This window comes from Manis pentadactyla, chromosome 9 (assembly GCF_030020395.1).
Source record: "Manis pentadactyla isolate mManPen7 chromosome 9, mManPen7.hap1, whole genome shotgun sequence".
Classification (NCBI taxonomy): domain Eukaryota; kingdom Metazoa; phylum Chordata; class Mammalia; order Pholidota; family Manidae; genus Manis; species Manis pentadactyla.
The window spans coordinates 16590036-16605643 of NC_080027.1; the positions used below are offsets into that span (position 1 = coordinate 16590036).

Sequence of the window (15608 nt, forward strand, 5' to 3'; positions counted from 1 at the left end):
TATTTCTAAGACAATTTTCAGAGATAAATTCTGATTAGCCTTTGCCAGAGGAGTTTAGAACAAATGTTATCTCTCAGATGCTAGATCATATATCAAATAGCATCAGATAGCTCCACTTGCTGCTGTGCTGCCAAGCACAAACTTAGTAATTGTGATTACCAAAAGCACAGACACAGAAATAGAAAAATCTGTTGGAAACATGTTGTCACAAACTGCTCCCTTTCAGTTGGAACACCTGAGCTCCCCAAAGGGAAAAGACTGTCCCAAGTTCACATAGCATAGCAAGGGAATCAGAGTCAGGACCAAGTGTAAAATGTGATTCATGATCCAATTTCCTTCCAACTTTATCCCACCATTTATTGACAAGAAATGACCAGTTATTCTTGCAACTGTTTTCTGTCTGTGGGGTTATAGATTGTCCCATCTGTTGAAACCGATAAAAAGGAGGCCTCCAGAAACTGCTCTGGGTTCTTGGCATCACTGAATTGATGCTTTGATTCTCCATAATCCTTGGTCAGCCCCTTACCCTCATATACAAACAGAAACACAGACAAAAAATCAATTTAAATGATTCTGATTTATTGCACAAATACTAGAAATTGAGGGTACATGAAAAAGATCACAAGTACACTCATAATAAATAACATACTGAATGATGGGGTAAAGTGGTTATGAAGCAAGAAATTAAGGCTGGATGAATAGGTGTGCAGTAGGCAGTCTTCATGGAGAAGATGACCTGTACATTGAAATTTTTATAAAGATAATTTGCAGCAATGAATCTGTGAAGAGCATAGCAGTTGTGTGCTCTGTGTATCCATGATGTGGGCACGTGATGAAAGGCAGGCAGGGGTCGGACAGCCATCAGAATGGTCTTGAGACAAAAATTGTGTCATGTACATAGAAATGCATAGTCAACAATGTGTTTAAAATATGAATTTGGAGAAAGGGTAGTAGTATATATTACACACTTATCAAGATAAATTGGAGAATCTTGTAGAGGATCTTGGTAGGCCAGGCTTAGGAGTTTGGATGTGACTATATATGCCATGGATGTGAAATGATTAATACCTATGGATGATCAGGAAGGGAGATACAGCCTGGCAAGCCACACAGTGGAAGGGTATATTTTTGTGCTACTGTCTAATTTTGAGAAACAATTTTATTTCAGAAAAATGAAAATTAAAAATCTGAGGATTTGAGGTGAGATAAACATACCAAGTCACTTAATATTTTGTTTTGTGGTTATGTGATCACTTTTACATTCTGGGAAAATGATCTTTCACCTTTGAATTTTGACATTCTAACTACATAAAATGTAGTTATTTTATTAATAAATTCTGAATGGTACCCCAAATGATTTTTTTCAGGCCCTCCATAGGGCCTGCTTAAAGATGCAAATTGCTTTTTCCTTTTCCTAATAAGAAAAATAGCAACAAGCAACAAAAAAAGTTATTTTGCTTATTTTTCTTCATTAGTCTCTATCCACAGTCTACTGTCTTATTTCTCACATCTCATCTGTCCCATGCTCTCTTTCTAGATGCCTCTACAAGTGTTTCAGGCATTTGCTCATCGCCATTACCATGTTTTGAGTTTCTCTGCACCTTTGGCCATCAGTCACCGTTGCTATTTTCCCACCCCATGTCTGTGCCTTACCTGGAGTTGACATCACTATAGACTTCTCTGTAGCCAGCAGATACTGTCTCTGTGGTAAGCTATTCTCTATTTGTCCAACCTCTGTCTGTTTGGGCCACCCACAGTCTACCGTTTCACGATCTGCTTTTCTGACTTAAGTTTTGCATCTTCTACCCTGGATGTTTTTCTTTTCATTTACCCTCTGATTACATGCATGTGAAGATGAACTTGGCTTTACTTTTATCTCAAAATAATTCTCTTAGAGCATGAATCTGCTTTATTTAATAATGCCCTCTCTTACAATGATGCTGACTTGCTATCATCAAATCTTATTTTTGCCAGAATTCTTTATTGAATGCCAGCCATCAGGCCCTTTGCACATTTCTCTTTGGTCTCCTAAAAATGAAAACCAAAAGCTAAGCTCAATTTAGCTCTATCTGTACTTATCCTCATCAGTTCATACTTCTGATTTCCTAGCATTTCTTTAAACATACCAGGTATTCTCTTTGATTTTAGACTCAAGCTCTTATTGTATTAATCATCCAATTGCTTGCTCAGATCCTTTAATTCAGCTTGTTAACAAGATCTACCATCCCTTCTCCCCATGCTTTATATACAACCATTTCTCTCCATTCCCACTGACTTCATTTTAGCAAGGTCTTCATTCATATATTCATCTTTCATTTCAAATTCCTCATTAAATTATATTTTCATTTATGGTTTTCATGTTTTTGCCCATCCATCCATCCCACCAGTCACTGAGTAACTTAGTAAAATTCCCCACTGCCCACTCATCAATCCGCAAACACTTTTTTAACTTTATTATTTTTATTGAGGGACATACAATAGAATGTGCAAATCTTAGCATACAGCCCAATAACATGTGTGCACTCTCACAACCATCATGCAAACATTATTGAAAAACATCATGTCAGTGAATGTGCTGGTGATTCAGGCGATATAAGATTTTTACGAAACTTTGTGTCTCTGAAAAAATATATTATCCTTGAGGGGATATAAAATATTTGCATATAGTTATATATGTGTGTTTCTGTGTGGGTATGTGGGGGGTATATTTGGTTAGAAAAACTCATAATCTAGACAGAGGAACAATCTCATAAAGAACATTTAAAGAATGAGGTGAATTTTAAGATAGGAATTGAAAAAAGAAGAAATTCAAGCAAGCAAAGAAGAGAAGACAGAACATTCCAAGCCAGGGTGCTGATATGAGACTGTCAAGCATAAAAGCATATTAAAGAGAAAATTAGAGTGGGATCAGAGAGCTTCCTTAGAGTTAAGATAGAATGGACTTAAATTTTATATCATTAGAGATTATTAAAATTTGGAGGTTGCTTTTATGCATATATATGTATATATATATATGAATTAAATAATTTATATAATGATCCCTTTCTCCTATAGAGCACTTTTAATTTATAACATGCGGTTTGTGCCTTCCCACTGCGCACTCACTACATATGAAATACTTGGGTACACAGTGTAAAGGAGACAAGTGTGGGAAACTTTAACACTAAATTGTTCCCAGCATATGTTTGCTGGATGAACTTTGCCCTTAAGGGGCTTACAGTCTGTCAAGGGGACATATATTATGCACATCTGTCATTCTTGTGACCTCTAAAAAGGGCTAAAAACCAAATATTATCAAGTTGCCTACGTTTAACTCAACTCTCAACCAGCCTTCCTCTTATTTTCCCTAACTGCACATAGTAAACTCTTAGTATGTGTTGACTTCCCAGAAGGGATGGCTGTGAGATAGCATTAAACAAGAAAAACACAAAACTATCATATCTACAAATGGGAGACAAGGGAGACTTTTGGGTGAACAGAAACAGCAAAAACAGAACACCATCATCTGGAGAAAAAATCAAAATGTAAAATTGGCAGACCATGGAGAGAACTGACATTCTTCCAGCAGCCCCTTAAACAAACACCTGTGGTTTTCTGTACTCTTTGCTGTCAGAATGTTCTGAACATACGATTCTTATGAATCAGTGGGAGAAGATGTCTCTGCTCTTTCTTCCAACTCACTGTAAATTGGCGAATATATGCTTAATTCTTCATAAAGACGATCTTCTGAACACTGATGAGGGAAAAATCATTTAACATCAATCACCAAGAATTCCCCACCACTAGAACACTTGTTCTAGAGGTGGGTCTCATCTCCTTGTGTCTTTCTGAATCTCCGCCCTCTCTCCCATGATGCTGCACTTGCTCCCTCTGTCTGCAACCAACCAAATTGTATTGCCTGGCCGAGTGGGCCCAAAAGGAATTACAACAGTCGATAACAAGTCAGTGAGGCTATTACATGCCGGAACTTGTGTTTATCTGCTGTCTTTTTGTCGTTGGAGGAAAATGATCAAAAAAAGCAACCAGACATGGGAAACAAAAGCAAAAATGAACAAGTGGGACTATATCAAGCTGAAAAGCTCTGTATAGCAAAGGACACCATCAATAGAACAAAAAAGTACTCTACAGTATGGGAGAATATATTCATAAATGACAGATCCGATAAAGGGTTGACATCCAAAATATATAAAGAGCTCACAAGCCTCAACAAACAAAAAGCAAATAACCCAATTAAAAATGGGCAGAGGAGTTGAACAGACAGTTCTCCAAAGAAGAAATTCAGATGGCCAATAGACACATGAAAAGATTCTCCACATCGCTAATCATCAGAGAAATGCAAATTAAAACCACAATGAGATATCACCTCACACCAGTAAGGATCGCCACCATCGAAAAGACAATCAACAACAAATGTTGGTGAGGTTGTGGAGAAAGGGGAACCCTCCTACACTGATGGTGGGAATGTAAATTAGTTCAACCATTGTGGAAAGCAGTATGGAGGTTCCTCAAAAAACTCAAAATAGAAATACCATTTGACCCAGGAATTCCACTTCTAGGAATTTACCCTAAGAATACAGCAGCTCAGTTTGAAAAAGACAGATGCATCCCTATGTTTATCGCAGAACTATTTACTATAGCCAAGAAATGGAAGCAACCTAAGTGTCTATCAGTAGATGAATGGATAAAGAAGATGTGGTACATATACACAATGGAATATTTATTATTCAACCATAAGAAGAAAACAAATCCTACCATTTGCAACAACATAGATGGAGCTAGAAGGTATTATGCTCAGTGAAATAAGCCAGGTGGAGAAAGATAAGTACCAAATGATTTCACTCATATGTGGAGTATAAGGACAAAGAAAAACTGAAGGAACAAAACAGCAGCAGAATCACAGAACCCAAGAATGGACTAACAATTATCAAAGGGAAAGGGACTGGGGAGGATGGGAGGGAAGGGAGGGCTAAGGGTGGGGTGGAAAGAAAGGGGACATTGCGATTAGCATGTATAATGTGGCGGGGAGGCATGGGGAGGGCTGTGCAACACAGAGAAGACAAGTAGTGACTCTATAGCATCTTACTATGCTGATGGACAGTGGGGGGAACTTGGTGAAGGGGGAAGCCTAGTAAACATAATGTTCCTCATGTAATTGTAGATTAATGATACCAAAATTAAAAAGAAAAAGCAACCAGACATAAACGCTTTGGCAAGTGGACAGAGAGAGTGTGTTTCACTGGAAGATTTCTGCAAGTGTATGTGTTGGTGATTCTTTTTCCTATATCAAAGGTGTGATGGGCAGGCTAGGAACAGGGAAAGGCTATTGGGAGCCACGAATGAGGGAAAAAAGAAAGTTGAAGGTTCCATGCAAAGGAGAAGGTGAAAGCCAAGGAAGGAGTGAGCAGGAACAAATGCAAGGAAGCCGTTCGGGACTGGAGAATCAGCCCAGGTACCGGAGCGTTTCTGCTACATGCTACTGTTCATCTCCCATGCATTTTCTAAAGTTAGGAAGATCTTATTTTCTTATTATCTTATTTTCTTAAGATCTTATGTTCTACTTATGAATGGAAAATGTGATTCAAAGCATGACATTTGGAAACCAAAATACTGAAACTTGGGGAAATAATTTTCACAAGAAATGTTCTAGAAAATCTAGGCTGTATGTTTAAGTAGTAAAGCTCAAATTCCTCAGCTTGTCATTCAAAATTTAGTAGCAGGCCTGTACCTACCTTAGTTCCTTTGAATACTTCGAATACTTCTCCAAGTCCATAGATAGTGAGAGAAATGGCACTACAAAACCCCAGAATGGTAAGGAACAGGATCATTGCCACAATTTCCTGTTGAACAACCACAAAGTAGGTGTCACGAGGTAGGTGCCCCAAAAGTGTGTCTCCTTATGGGAGCCCCCGATTTCACTCACTGCCACCCCCATATGATCAGTCCCTATAAAGTGATGCACACTCACATACACACACACCCCTGGGAAAACCGCAAGGCAGATGACTCCAACCTCACAGAATTCAGCTGGGAGCCAGGCTCTTTGTGCATGAACCTACAGAACATTGCGTTACATGATAGAGGTTGCCAAAAAGGATTGGGCTCAAGGAAAAGGAAAAGAGGGCTTCTTACTGAGATTAGGACATAGAATCAATCTTAGCCTTCCCTCAAGAAGTACCTACAGTGGAAAAAGAAGCCATAAAGCAGGAGTCATTTTCATAAACTCTCTGGCAACTGTCCATAGAAGCCACGCTCCTCTTTAGGTTGATGATCAGGGTGCTGATTCCTGTTCCGGCCACTATGCAGCTGACAGTGTTTGCTCCCAGGCTTCCCCACACCTGATGGTAAAGAACAACACTCACACTGGGGCTGTACCTGTCAGGGCATCCAATAAATCTACCTGCACCTTCAGGGCTGGATGTACCCTGTAAACTCTGAATTGGTTCAAAATGTAGATTAAAAAGAGAAGTCTTGAAAATGTACTCATTGTTTAATAGGCACCTGTAGCCTTCTTGCGAGCACTGCATTCGGGAAGACCCACGGAGACACGCGTTGCCTCTCCTCAACTAGTCTCCTTAGTTGGAAATGAATCTTCTACTTGATCCTATGACTATGCTTACAGGGACAAGGGCCCAGGGAAGGATATTTTTTAAACAGGTGTCAAGGTAATTACATTTTATTGTTTTTTAAATAATACAACAGATATATTAATGACTCTCTTTTTAATGATTATATCCAACATAGAGTACATTGGAAAAAATCACATATCCACATTCACTCATAATGTAGAAGATGATAAGAGTCCTAAAATTCAATTTTTCTTATCTTCTTAAGGATGGACAAAGAATTGCAACTCACCAGATACATTGTATGTTGCTTTTCAGACATAATTGGCAAAAATCCAGAAACAGCAAACTGTCCAAAAAATAGGGGGAGAGAGAGCACACTGAGAATCTGTCCTTCTCTATGTCCCCTTCACTTCCATCCTCCAAATGTAAATTTGGGTGTAATCTATAGTACCATCCATTATGTTCCCTTGAGCGATGTTTTTATTCTTATTTCCTACAGAGCATTTCTCAAAGCTAAATGTGCATGTGAATCATATGATGGTCTTTTAAGATGCAGATTCTTATTCAGCAGATGGATAGGGCTTGAGATTCTTCATTTCTCCCAGGCTCCCAGGTGATGTTGAACCTGACTTTTATAGTAGGAAGGTCCAGCAGCACTCTGTACATGACTCTGTTTTTTATTATATTTTTATTTACTACTCTCACTTATTGTAATCATCTGTTTGCACGAGCATCCTGTATGAGTGTCAGACCCTTTGGGCAAGAAACATGTGTTTGTGGCAGGCATATCTCCAGACTATGAAAAATGTAATATAGACATATTATAATTATGAAAATGTGCATGGCAAAATATTTATTGAAAATTAAAATCAATAGTACAAATTCAAAACAATCTCAAAGATTCGGAGTGCATGGTGGGTGGAGAGGCACCCAATAAGCTAGGTGTTTGCAATGCAAGGACAGGAGATAAAAGTTTCAAATAGAATATGGCAGAGGTCAAGGAGGGTCCCATGGAGGTGATCTGAATCCTAGCTATTTAGCAGAGGGCCAAGCCAATGTGGTATTTTTTTAGAGTTAAAATATGTCTTTCTGAATGAATTGTTAATAAAAAACACCACCACCAACATGGATTAATCAAAAACAGTTATGCTGAGTGAAGGAAGCCAGACAGTAGAGAGAACATGCTGTGTAATTCCTTTAATAGAAAAGTCTAGAAAATGCAAACTAATCAATAACGACAGAAAGCAGATCAGTGATGGCCTGAGGATAGAAAGGCAGGGAGCAGAGAGACTGAGGACCTCCCTGAGTCACCTGGTTTCTAAACAGCACAATGACTAACAGAGATGTGGTGGGAGAGCATCAACATGTTTCCAGGACATAGTCGAAGCTCGTCAGATGTCTACTGACCTTGTTTTCCTCTCCTTTGCAGTCTCTTTCCCCTCCCTGAACTAAGATAGTTTTATTGATGTGCAGTATTAGGGACATCTTTCTGGAACTGGATTCTGACAGCTTATAGGGTCAATTTTTATTAGCTAAATGTCCCTTGGGAAATTCCTTAAACTTTTTTATTAGTCTCAGGTTTCTCATCTGATAAAGGTATGCTGATATGTTTAACACAAATTTCCTTTAAACTATGAGTATATATGTTTATGGAATAAACAATTGATTAGATTTGATCTGAGTAAAAGGAAAGTTATGTGCACTGTTATTTGAGAGACCATTCCAGATATATATACTCACAAAAACTGCTCCCCAGAATGGGTAGCCTGCTTTAAATGATGAAAAATAGTCTTCCTTAAATTCTGAAATATGGAGCATGGAGCTGACAATTGTTCCAAAACAAAGGCACAGCAAAGCAACGAGAATCTGTGTTACCTGTAGAAGATGCATATATTTTGTGGAATAAGAAGACATTTTCCCAAGAATGCATCAATTTACTTATAAATGAAGTCAAACATGAGAAACTGCTTTGGTATCTTAGTCAGGCCTGAGAAAGCATCTGATGAGATATTTTCCAGCACCCTCTGGCCAGTTCTCACTCTATGAATTGTTGCAGGCATGACCTAAAGTGGGGATGGCCTATATATTTCTCATTTGCCTTTACTTACAGAGTCATGGTGGACATCATTCCATCTAAGCAAAGATAAAACTTACAAATCCTTCACAGCAAGATCTTACAGTAACCCACCAGCACTGACCAGAGTGGGCGGGTCCTCTTTGCCAGTCGCATTCTGGTCTTCATGAGGAAATGCTTCCTCTTTCCAACAGGAAGAATGTCAACCCTTCATCTACCAGGTTTTTCACTCTTCATGAATCCAAGGGGGGAAACTATGTTGTTCTCACTAGATACTTTCTCCCAGAGCCTGTCTTATGCCAGCTGAGGTTGGAGGAGGCTCACTCACCCCCAGGAATTCCAGCTCCCTTTTCAAGAGTGTCTGCCATGTACGGTGGGGTGGGGATGGGGCGGCCTTCTCCAGTAAGGGGGTGTCACGGAGAGGAGCTTCTGAAAGTTCAATTTCAGACCCACTGTGAGGTGTAAACAGAAATTCAGCCATGAGAAAATTCTCCAATGTTCTGTGCAAAGCTATTAACTAACAGAAAGGGGAGTTTTGACTTTTTATTTTTTCAAAACAGTCCTGCAATTAGAATTTTCATTGTAATATGTAAGAAATTCTGAGACTCAGATGGTCCAAGTTAGCGGCGAAGATCACCATCTAGTCGGTGATTAGATAAACAAACTGGAACAGAAACTATGCCAAGTCTTCTCAATCCACATTTACTACTAAGTTATTTCCCATTAATTTGTGCTGATGAGTAAACAAAACAAAACAAAACAAACCCATTCACCCAGGCATCTCTCAGTCGTTTTAACACCGAAGTGTATTTGAATATTTTTTGTCAATGACACACCCAACTTCATGTGCAGAAAGGAATGGCTTTGGAGGTCAGTTGAATCTCTCTTCCTGTTGTCATTCTCAGAGGAGGCTAATTAGAAACACTATCCCTTCTGAAGCTTTGGAATATACCAGATATTTTGCAATGATATTCAGTCTGATAGAGATTCCCAAAGGTCTGTCATCAGCCTTCTCTAAAACCCTTAAAGGGAAAGTCTTAACATGTGTTCATATTTAGTATTACAAGAACATTTCCCCTCTAACCAGTGGGACAGGATCCCAGAACTTGGGGTTCACAAAGACTAACCAGGAAAGAGCCCAGGGGCTCTTGAAAAGCTTCTGCCCCTTAACACACATGAGACACAGAAGCAAGAGATCTGCGTTGAGGGCACCAACTCCCCTACCTCCTACCCAGCAACTTAAGTTATTCCCAGTTTACAAGCTGAGTGAAAACCTTCCTCCCCATCAACCAGACACAACTCCTGGGAAAGTAGAGCAAAAGCTTCTTTCTATTCACTTTATTTTTTAACCAGATGGGCTGATGCCTAAGCCCACGTGTTGGCGTCTTCCCAGCGCCATGACCAACTCTGGTCCACCAGGTGAGCAGGAACAGAAAACAATAATAATTTGTACCTACCTGGGGGGCCGCTGTGGGCTCGGAAGAGCAAGACCTGCTCTGCCACTGTTTTCCGGGTCCATATTTTCCTTAAGGAACTGCCCGGTGGGGAACAATTTGTCACACTGAGCCTTGGTGGGCTTCCTGTCAGTGCTCCAGATGGGCAGTGATGATGGCTTGGCTCACGACATTGACGACGATCTTCATGCTTCAGATGTTTGTCAGACAGATAAGATTCCCACAGAAGATCAAGGCGGTTTTTCTTGTTATGATGAAGAGCAAATTTGAGTAGCCTGCCGCAGAAGGGCTGGTATAGGAATGTGAGATTCCTGGAGCACACATCTGCCTGAGGCCAGTGGGATTTGCAGAACCTAAAAATGACAGTTTAGTAGACATGGACAGGGTGAGAAATAACTGCAGGACAGGAAGAGGTGTTATTTTCTGAAGCTTTCTCTACTTGTTCAGCCATTTCGATGCTGGAATTTTTCCAGTGGACCATTGAAAAGCCTGTCTTCCCTGTTTAAGGTATCCTTGGCTTCCCACATAATCTCAGGCTGACATGCTGTTTGTAGGTATGAGTTTGTCTCCATCTCTGAACCTCTGGATTGTCTCTGACTTTACTGTTTTTATCTCTTTTCCTGTCTTCTGGGCACTATTCATATGGCCCTCTGCAACAGATGGGGTCAGCAACCGGACAGGCAGACTTCTAACTGTTGCAAACCATTCCTGATAAAGTGTGAAAGCTAAGAAATCTTCGCATTGTTCTCTGCTAAAACATTAGCTTGACCCTCTGCTGCTTTATTTTTTGTGATGGCAAATATGAAACAATGGAGATACTGAGGGCTGTGAGCTTGGTAACAAATCCTATGAGTGGATCTAAGCAGCACTGGACTGAGCAGCATGTATAAATGAGGGTCAGAGCGGAACTAATGTGTTCATTTGAATAGCATGTCTGGCTAGACCACAGCCAAATGCATACACAGGGGAGAGTCATAGATTCGGAATTTTTTCATTTCAGTTTAACTGTAGGCATAACCTTGAATGGTTCTTCATCAAACTGTAAAGCACTACAAATTATACCTCTAATCACCTTAATCATCTATCTAGGATGTGATAAAATTTCTTCACTTTCTCCAGGAAACTGAGATATTTGTAAGAACAGAGGACATTAAAGTTATTAGCATATACCTTCTAAAAAGACAAAATGTATTCACCCATGTGCCATCTCTTCAGGAATTGGTGAACTTAACCAATGTGTTGTCAGAATTGAGAATAAACCTCATTCACTTATACAGTCACCCCAAAAGGACCCAGGGCCCCATGTCAAGCCCTGCTCTTGTCACTGAGCTCAGAGGTGAGCACCCTGGTCTGGCTCACAGTCTAGGAGAACAGAGCAAAGATAAATGATATACCATGACCAGTGTGTCAGAGAGGCTGCTGGGACACAGGGGATTTAACAGTTCTCTCTGATAAGGAGTATGTAGAAGTCAAGGAAGAAATTCCCAGGGAAATTAACACTTGAACCTGAACTTAAAATCATAACCCCAGGAGTTTTCATTTGCTGGCTTCTGCCTCAGTGGAAGCTGCTGGGAAAGGGCCTGAAGATGCACCTGTTCATGGCGTTTCCTGAAATGTATCATAGTTCATTGTGTGTGCAGCAAATAATTTAGAAATCAGACTCAAGATTTAGACAAGGAAACAGATTGAGGATGGTCTTGGGTGTTTGGACATGATGTTATTATGGGAGAATGTTCCATAGAAACTCACAAAATGCAAATGAGCAACTGAGACGTATCTTCTGACCTCCGAGTTGTTTCAGATCCCAGGCATCTCTGTCCTGGCCCTGAGATGCCCGTCATTCTCTGTGCCTGTACTTTGGGCCTCTAGAGCCGTGCTTGTTCATCTTTCTAAATACTCAACATTGAAACATATGACAAAATGACTTTTTTTTTTTGTGGGGACAAAATGATCAAGATGAGTTTTAATCATGCCTCTGCCTGAAAGGAAGAGATAATAGAGTGAGCGTTTCCCCCACCACATCTGTTTCCTCCTTCTGGTAGTGTGTTTGCACACTCTTTACATCCACTTGCCCTATAGCTTCCTCTTTAACAGAGCAAGTGACTTCTTGTAACAGATTGAAAAAGCTTGGCATCTCTGCCTCCACGCTGTTTCTGTCTCCTTTGCTGCCTTAACCTTGGGCCAAAAGAGAAAGAAAAGGAAAAGGGCTTCTGCTCAGCCCTGCAGCCCTGCATGTAGGCTTGTGGATTGTCAAAAGGAATTTTGCTCACAGTTGGAGACTTCCGCAAATAGCTCTTTACCTGAAGCTTGCCTCCCCAGGAGATATGAAAATAATGATTGACCTCTCCAAGAAACGTCATGAGCAGACCTGGATCGGTGAGAGTTAACTAGCCAGGACCATGGCATTTCTCAGTTCTCCTCAGAGAACCCTCTCTGGTGTCCAGATGTCTGCAGCCGTCGGTCACTCCCTAAACTGCCTCCCCTCCTGCTCCCCCTTACAATGAACCCTGAGTTGAGATGGTGCTTGAGAAATTAGTCTGCTATCTTCTTGGTCAGCTGCCTTTCAGAAAATGCATTCTTTGCTCCTACACCTTCCTTTTAAACTTACTGGCATGTCAAGTGGCAAGGGGCCTGAGCTTGGACTTGGTAAGCTTTTCAGTTACACACAAGGTTTATCACCCCTAAATTAAAATAAATTTGCTTTCAGATCCCACTTGAACAATTGTTTTCTCAAACTGAATGCTTAATTTCCTTAAGATAATTATGCACAATTTGCATATTACAAATCAAAAGCTGCTACGTCTTTGGGGTATTTTCTGATACTGCCAAAGGAATCACAGACTCTCTCTCTCTCTTTCGTTTCTACAGCCCAGAGCCAAGTATGAGTTCAGTAATTACTGTTAGGAGGCTGAGAGAGGCTGAGACTGACATCAAGCTCCAATGTGCCATGGGACATTTGGTTACAAAAATGAAGGAAATTAGAAAATATTACTCACAGAGCAAAATGGTTCCTTCTGAAAGAACCAGCTCAGAGTGCAGACTTGAAGAAAAGACGTTTGTCTCTTCATTTACCTCACTTCAGAAATGCAAAGGAAGGATGTAGGCAGACCGTCCAGCTGCTGACAATCTCTCTGAAACTGGATTCCTCCGCTCCAGCAGCCTCCGGCCCCCTGGCTGCCAAGGTCCAGCTACTGCTCGTACTTCTCTGCTCAGACCCTTCCATCTTCCCAAACGACACTTTTCACAGGGAAAATTATAAGCATGGAATATACTTGTTCTCTTGTGACCAGAACATCTGCTCAGTGGGGAAAATTATGAGGCACCTAGAATCACAGCAATCTGTTCCTAGTGTGGATAATGAGCAGCTTAGCTTTCCGAAACCATTCTTCCTTTTCTCCATCACACCTGACTGTTTGGTCAAATTCATTTTTACTGTTTTCAGTATTATTAGAAAATGTTTAATAATTTCCTATGTTCTTTACTGGCTATTCAAGCTTTATCTTCCAGCCTTCTGAGGGTGTATAAGTTGCCTGTCACCCTCTCTCACACGGCCCCCCTGGAGCTGTGTCACACATCTGTTCCCGGGCTTGCCTGTCTCCTTCGTGGTCAGTCTGGACTGGGTGCCTCTAACCCGCCACACAGCATCACCCTGGGACTCCCGCTGCTCCATCTGACACGGGCTCCCTGTTCCCTTCGTCATCCCTCTCCACCTTCTTACTATGACTGCTTATTGGTGGTGTCAGCCTGAGAGAGAAAATGGCCAGTGTTTTACCAGCAAAATGAGTTTATTCAGGAACAGCAGAGGAATTTCAATTTGGGACAAGCAGTGTATGGCCAACCATAGGAAGCCCAAAGAGAGGAAGTCTAGGTCAGCTGCCACTAGTTTTTAGGAAGAAATTTGGGAGGGTTGTTTTGACCAAAAGTTCACTGGAGAAGAACAGAGTTTGAAGTTGTGGCAGTTTCTCATTGGCTATAAAGTTGTGGCTAGTGCACTGTCCCTGGGATAGAGAAGAACCTTCCTTCTTTTTCTTAAAAACAGGAGATAAAATTACTATGGGAAAATGTCCTGTCTTTCAAAATAATTCTTACTTCACTTCTTCCTGCCTGAATGCTGGCTGCAGGGAATGGTTAATGTGAGGGAGCTCCTTGCTCAGGGCTTCCCACCTCCATTTCAAAAGAGGTTTCCTTTATCATTGTCAGAAAAGAACAATCTATAGTCACATCTAGGAAAGGGTAAGATACAGTTTTGAGATTTTACTGGCCTAAACATTTCCCTTTTTACACCCTTGTATTTAATTGAAATCGAGAGAGGTGTAGAGCTTGAACTAGAGCATGTTTTTACTCTGAATCATTCACTCCATTTTCTTTAGCATCTAGGGTTCATTTGGGGAATTCTAATTTAATTTTAATTCCAAATATTTGTACATGTCATGTATTTTCTCCTTGTAAATGTTTATAATTTCTTTTAATCCCTAGAGGTAAGAAATGCATAATGTTAAGGCTTACCATAAATCTTATGCATTAGTTTACTGGATAGACAGTAGCCATTTCAAACTAGAGACCCATGTACTTTGCTCTAAAAACCTTTTGAGGTACTCTTTTTTTAAAACTTCTCATTTAAAAAAATGTTTCTTAAAGTATTTGTGAACCTCTTATTAGGGTGATGGCAGACATACTAGATTTGTCTCTATTGTTCCTGTCCTTCTCACATGTAGAATACACTCATTCCACCCCTACAACCAGAACATGTTCCACCATCAACACAAAAGACCAAGTCCAAATGTTAGCAAGTCCAGGTTCTTGCCACTGACTACATGACACGCTGATAAGATGAGAAACCAGGTGTTTAGGAAAAGAAAGTGACTTTATTCAGAAAGTCAGCAGACCAAGAATGTGGAAGAATAAAGAATCATCTTAACTTAGGGTTGACCTTAAGCTTCTTTCATATTAGGAAAGAGGGTACAGGAGGTTATTGAGGTTGGGAGGTGATGATTGACCTCAGACATCTGTACATCAGCAAAAGTCTGAGAAAGGCTGTGACTCCTTGTCCTTGGTTAGGTGAATCTATTCATTTTGTTGATATGGGTCTGGCCTTGATGTTCCTATGAATCCTTTACAATCCAGTCATTATTTTTGTATATGCTTCTTTATTTCCTCTTGGGAGGCAAGTTTCAAGTAAGGGGCTCATTGTATCAATCTTAAGTCATGAGCAGAATTCCTTCTGATGGTAACAGGCCTGCATGCAGTGCTGCAGGGCTCAGCAGAAGCCTTTTGACCCAGAGATTAGTCAGCAAAGGAGGCCAATACAATATGAAGGCAGAAAGGCCAACTGTTTCACTCAGTTACACAAAATCTCATCTAAATGTCATGTAAATCAGATATGGATGAGACAGTGCGTCCTGCTGTTATAATAGGTAGAGAGCCGGACATGAGCAGGGAAGGGGGAGAGAAACTTTGGCCAGTGTTTACATTCAGCCACATGCTTGTTTATTTTCTACAGATTCTGTGCAAGCG

The 15608-nt window shown here is 40.5% G+C and overlaps 1 protein-coding gene across 2 annotated transcripts; it reads right to left on the reverse strand.

The window, feature by feature from the left end:
- Positions 1–558: 558 nt before the first annotated feature.
- MS4A2 (membrane spanning 4-domains A2) lies at positions 559–10258 on the reverse strand. 2 transcript variants are annotated; one of them, XM_036917236.2, is made up of 7 exons: positions 10098–10258; positions 8969–9092; positions 8307–8441; positions 6856–6912; positions 6180–6335; positions 5730–5837; positions 559–3733 (listed from the first exon to the last, which is right to left on the reverse strand). In XM_036917236.2, the coding sequence occupies exons 1-7, from the start codon at positions 10157–10159 to the stop codon at positions 3635–3637; spliced, it is 741 nt and encodes a 246-aa protein (XP_036773131.2). In that variant the 5' UTR covers positions 10160–10258; the 3' UTR covers positions 559–3634. The 2 variants fall into 2 exon arrangements, with proteins under 2 accessions (XP_036773131.2, XP_036773132.2); XM_036917237.2 differs by lacking the exon at positions 6856–6912.
- Positions 10259–15608: the final 5350 nt, after the last annotated feature.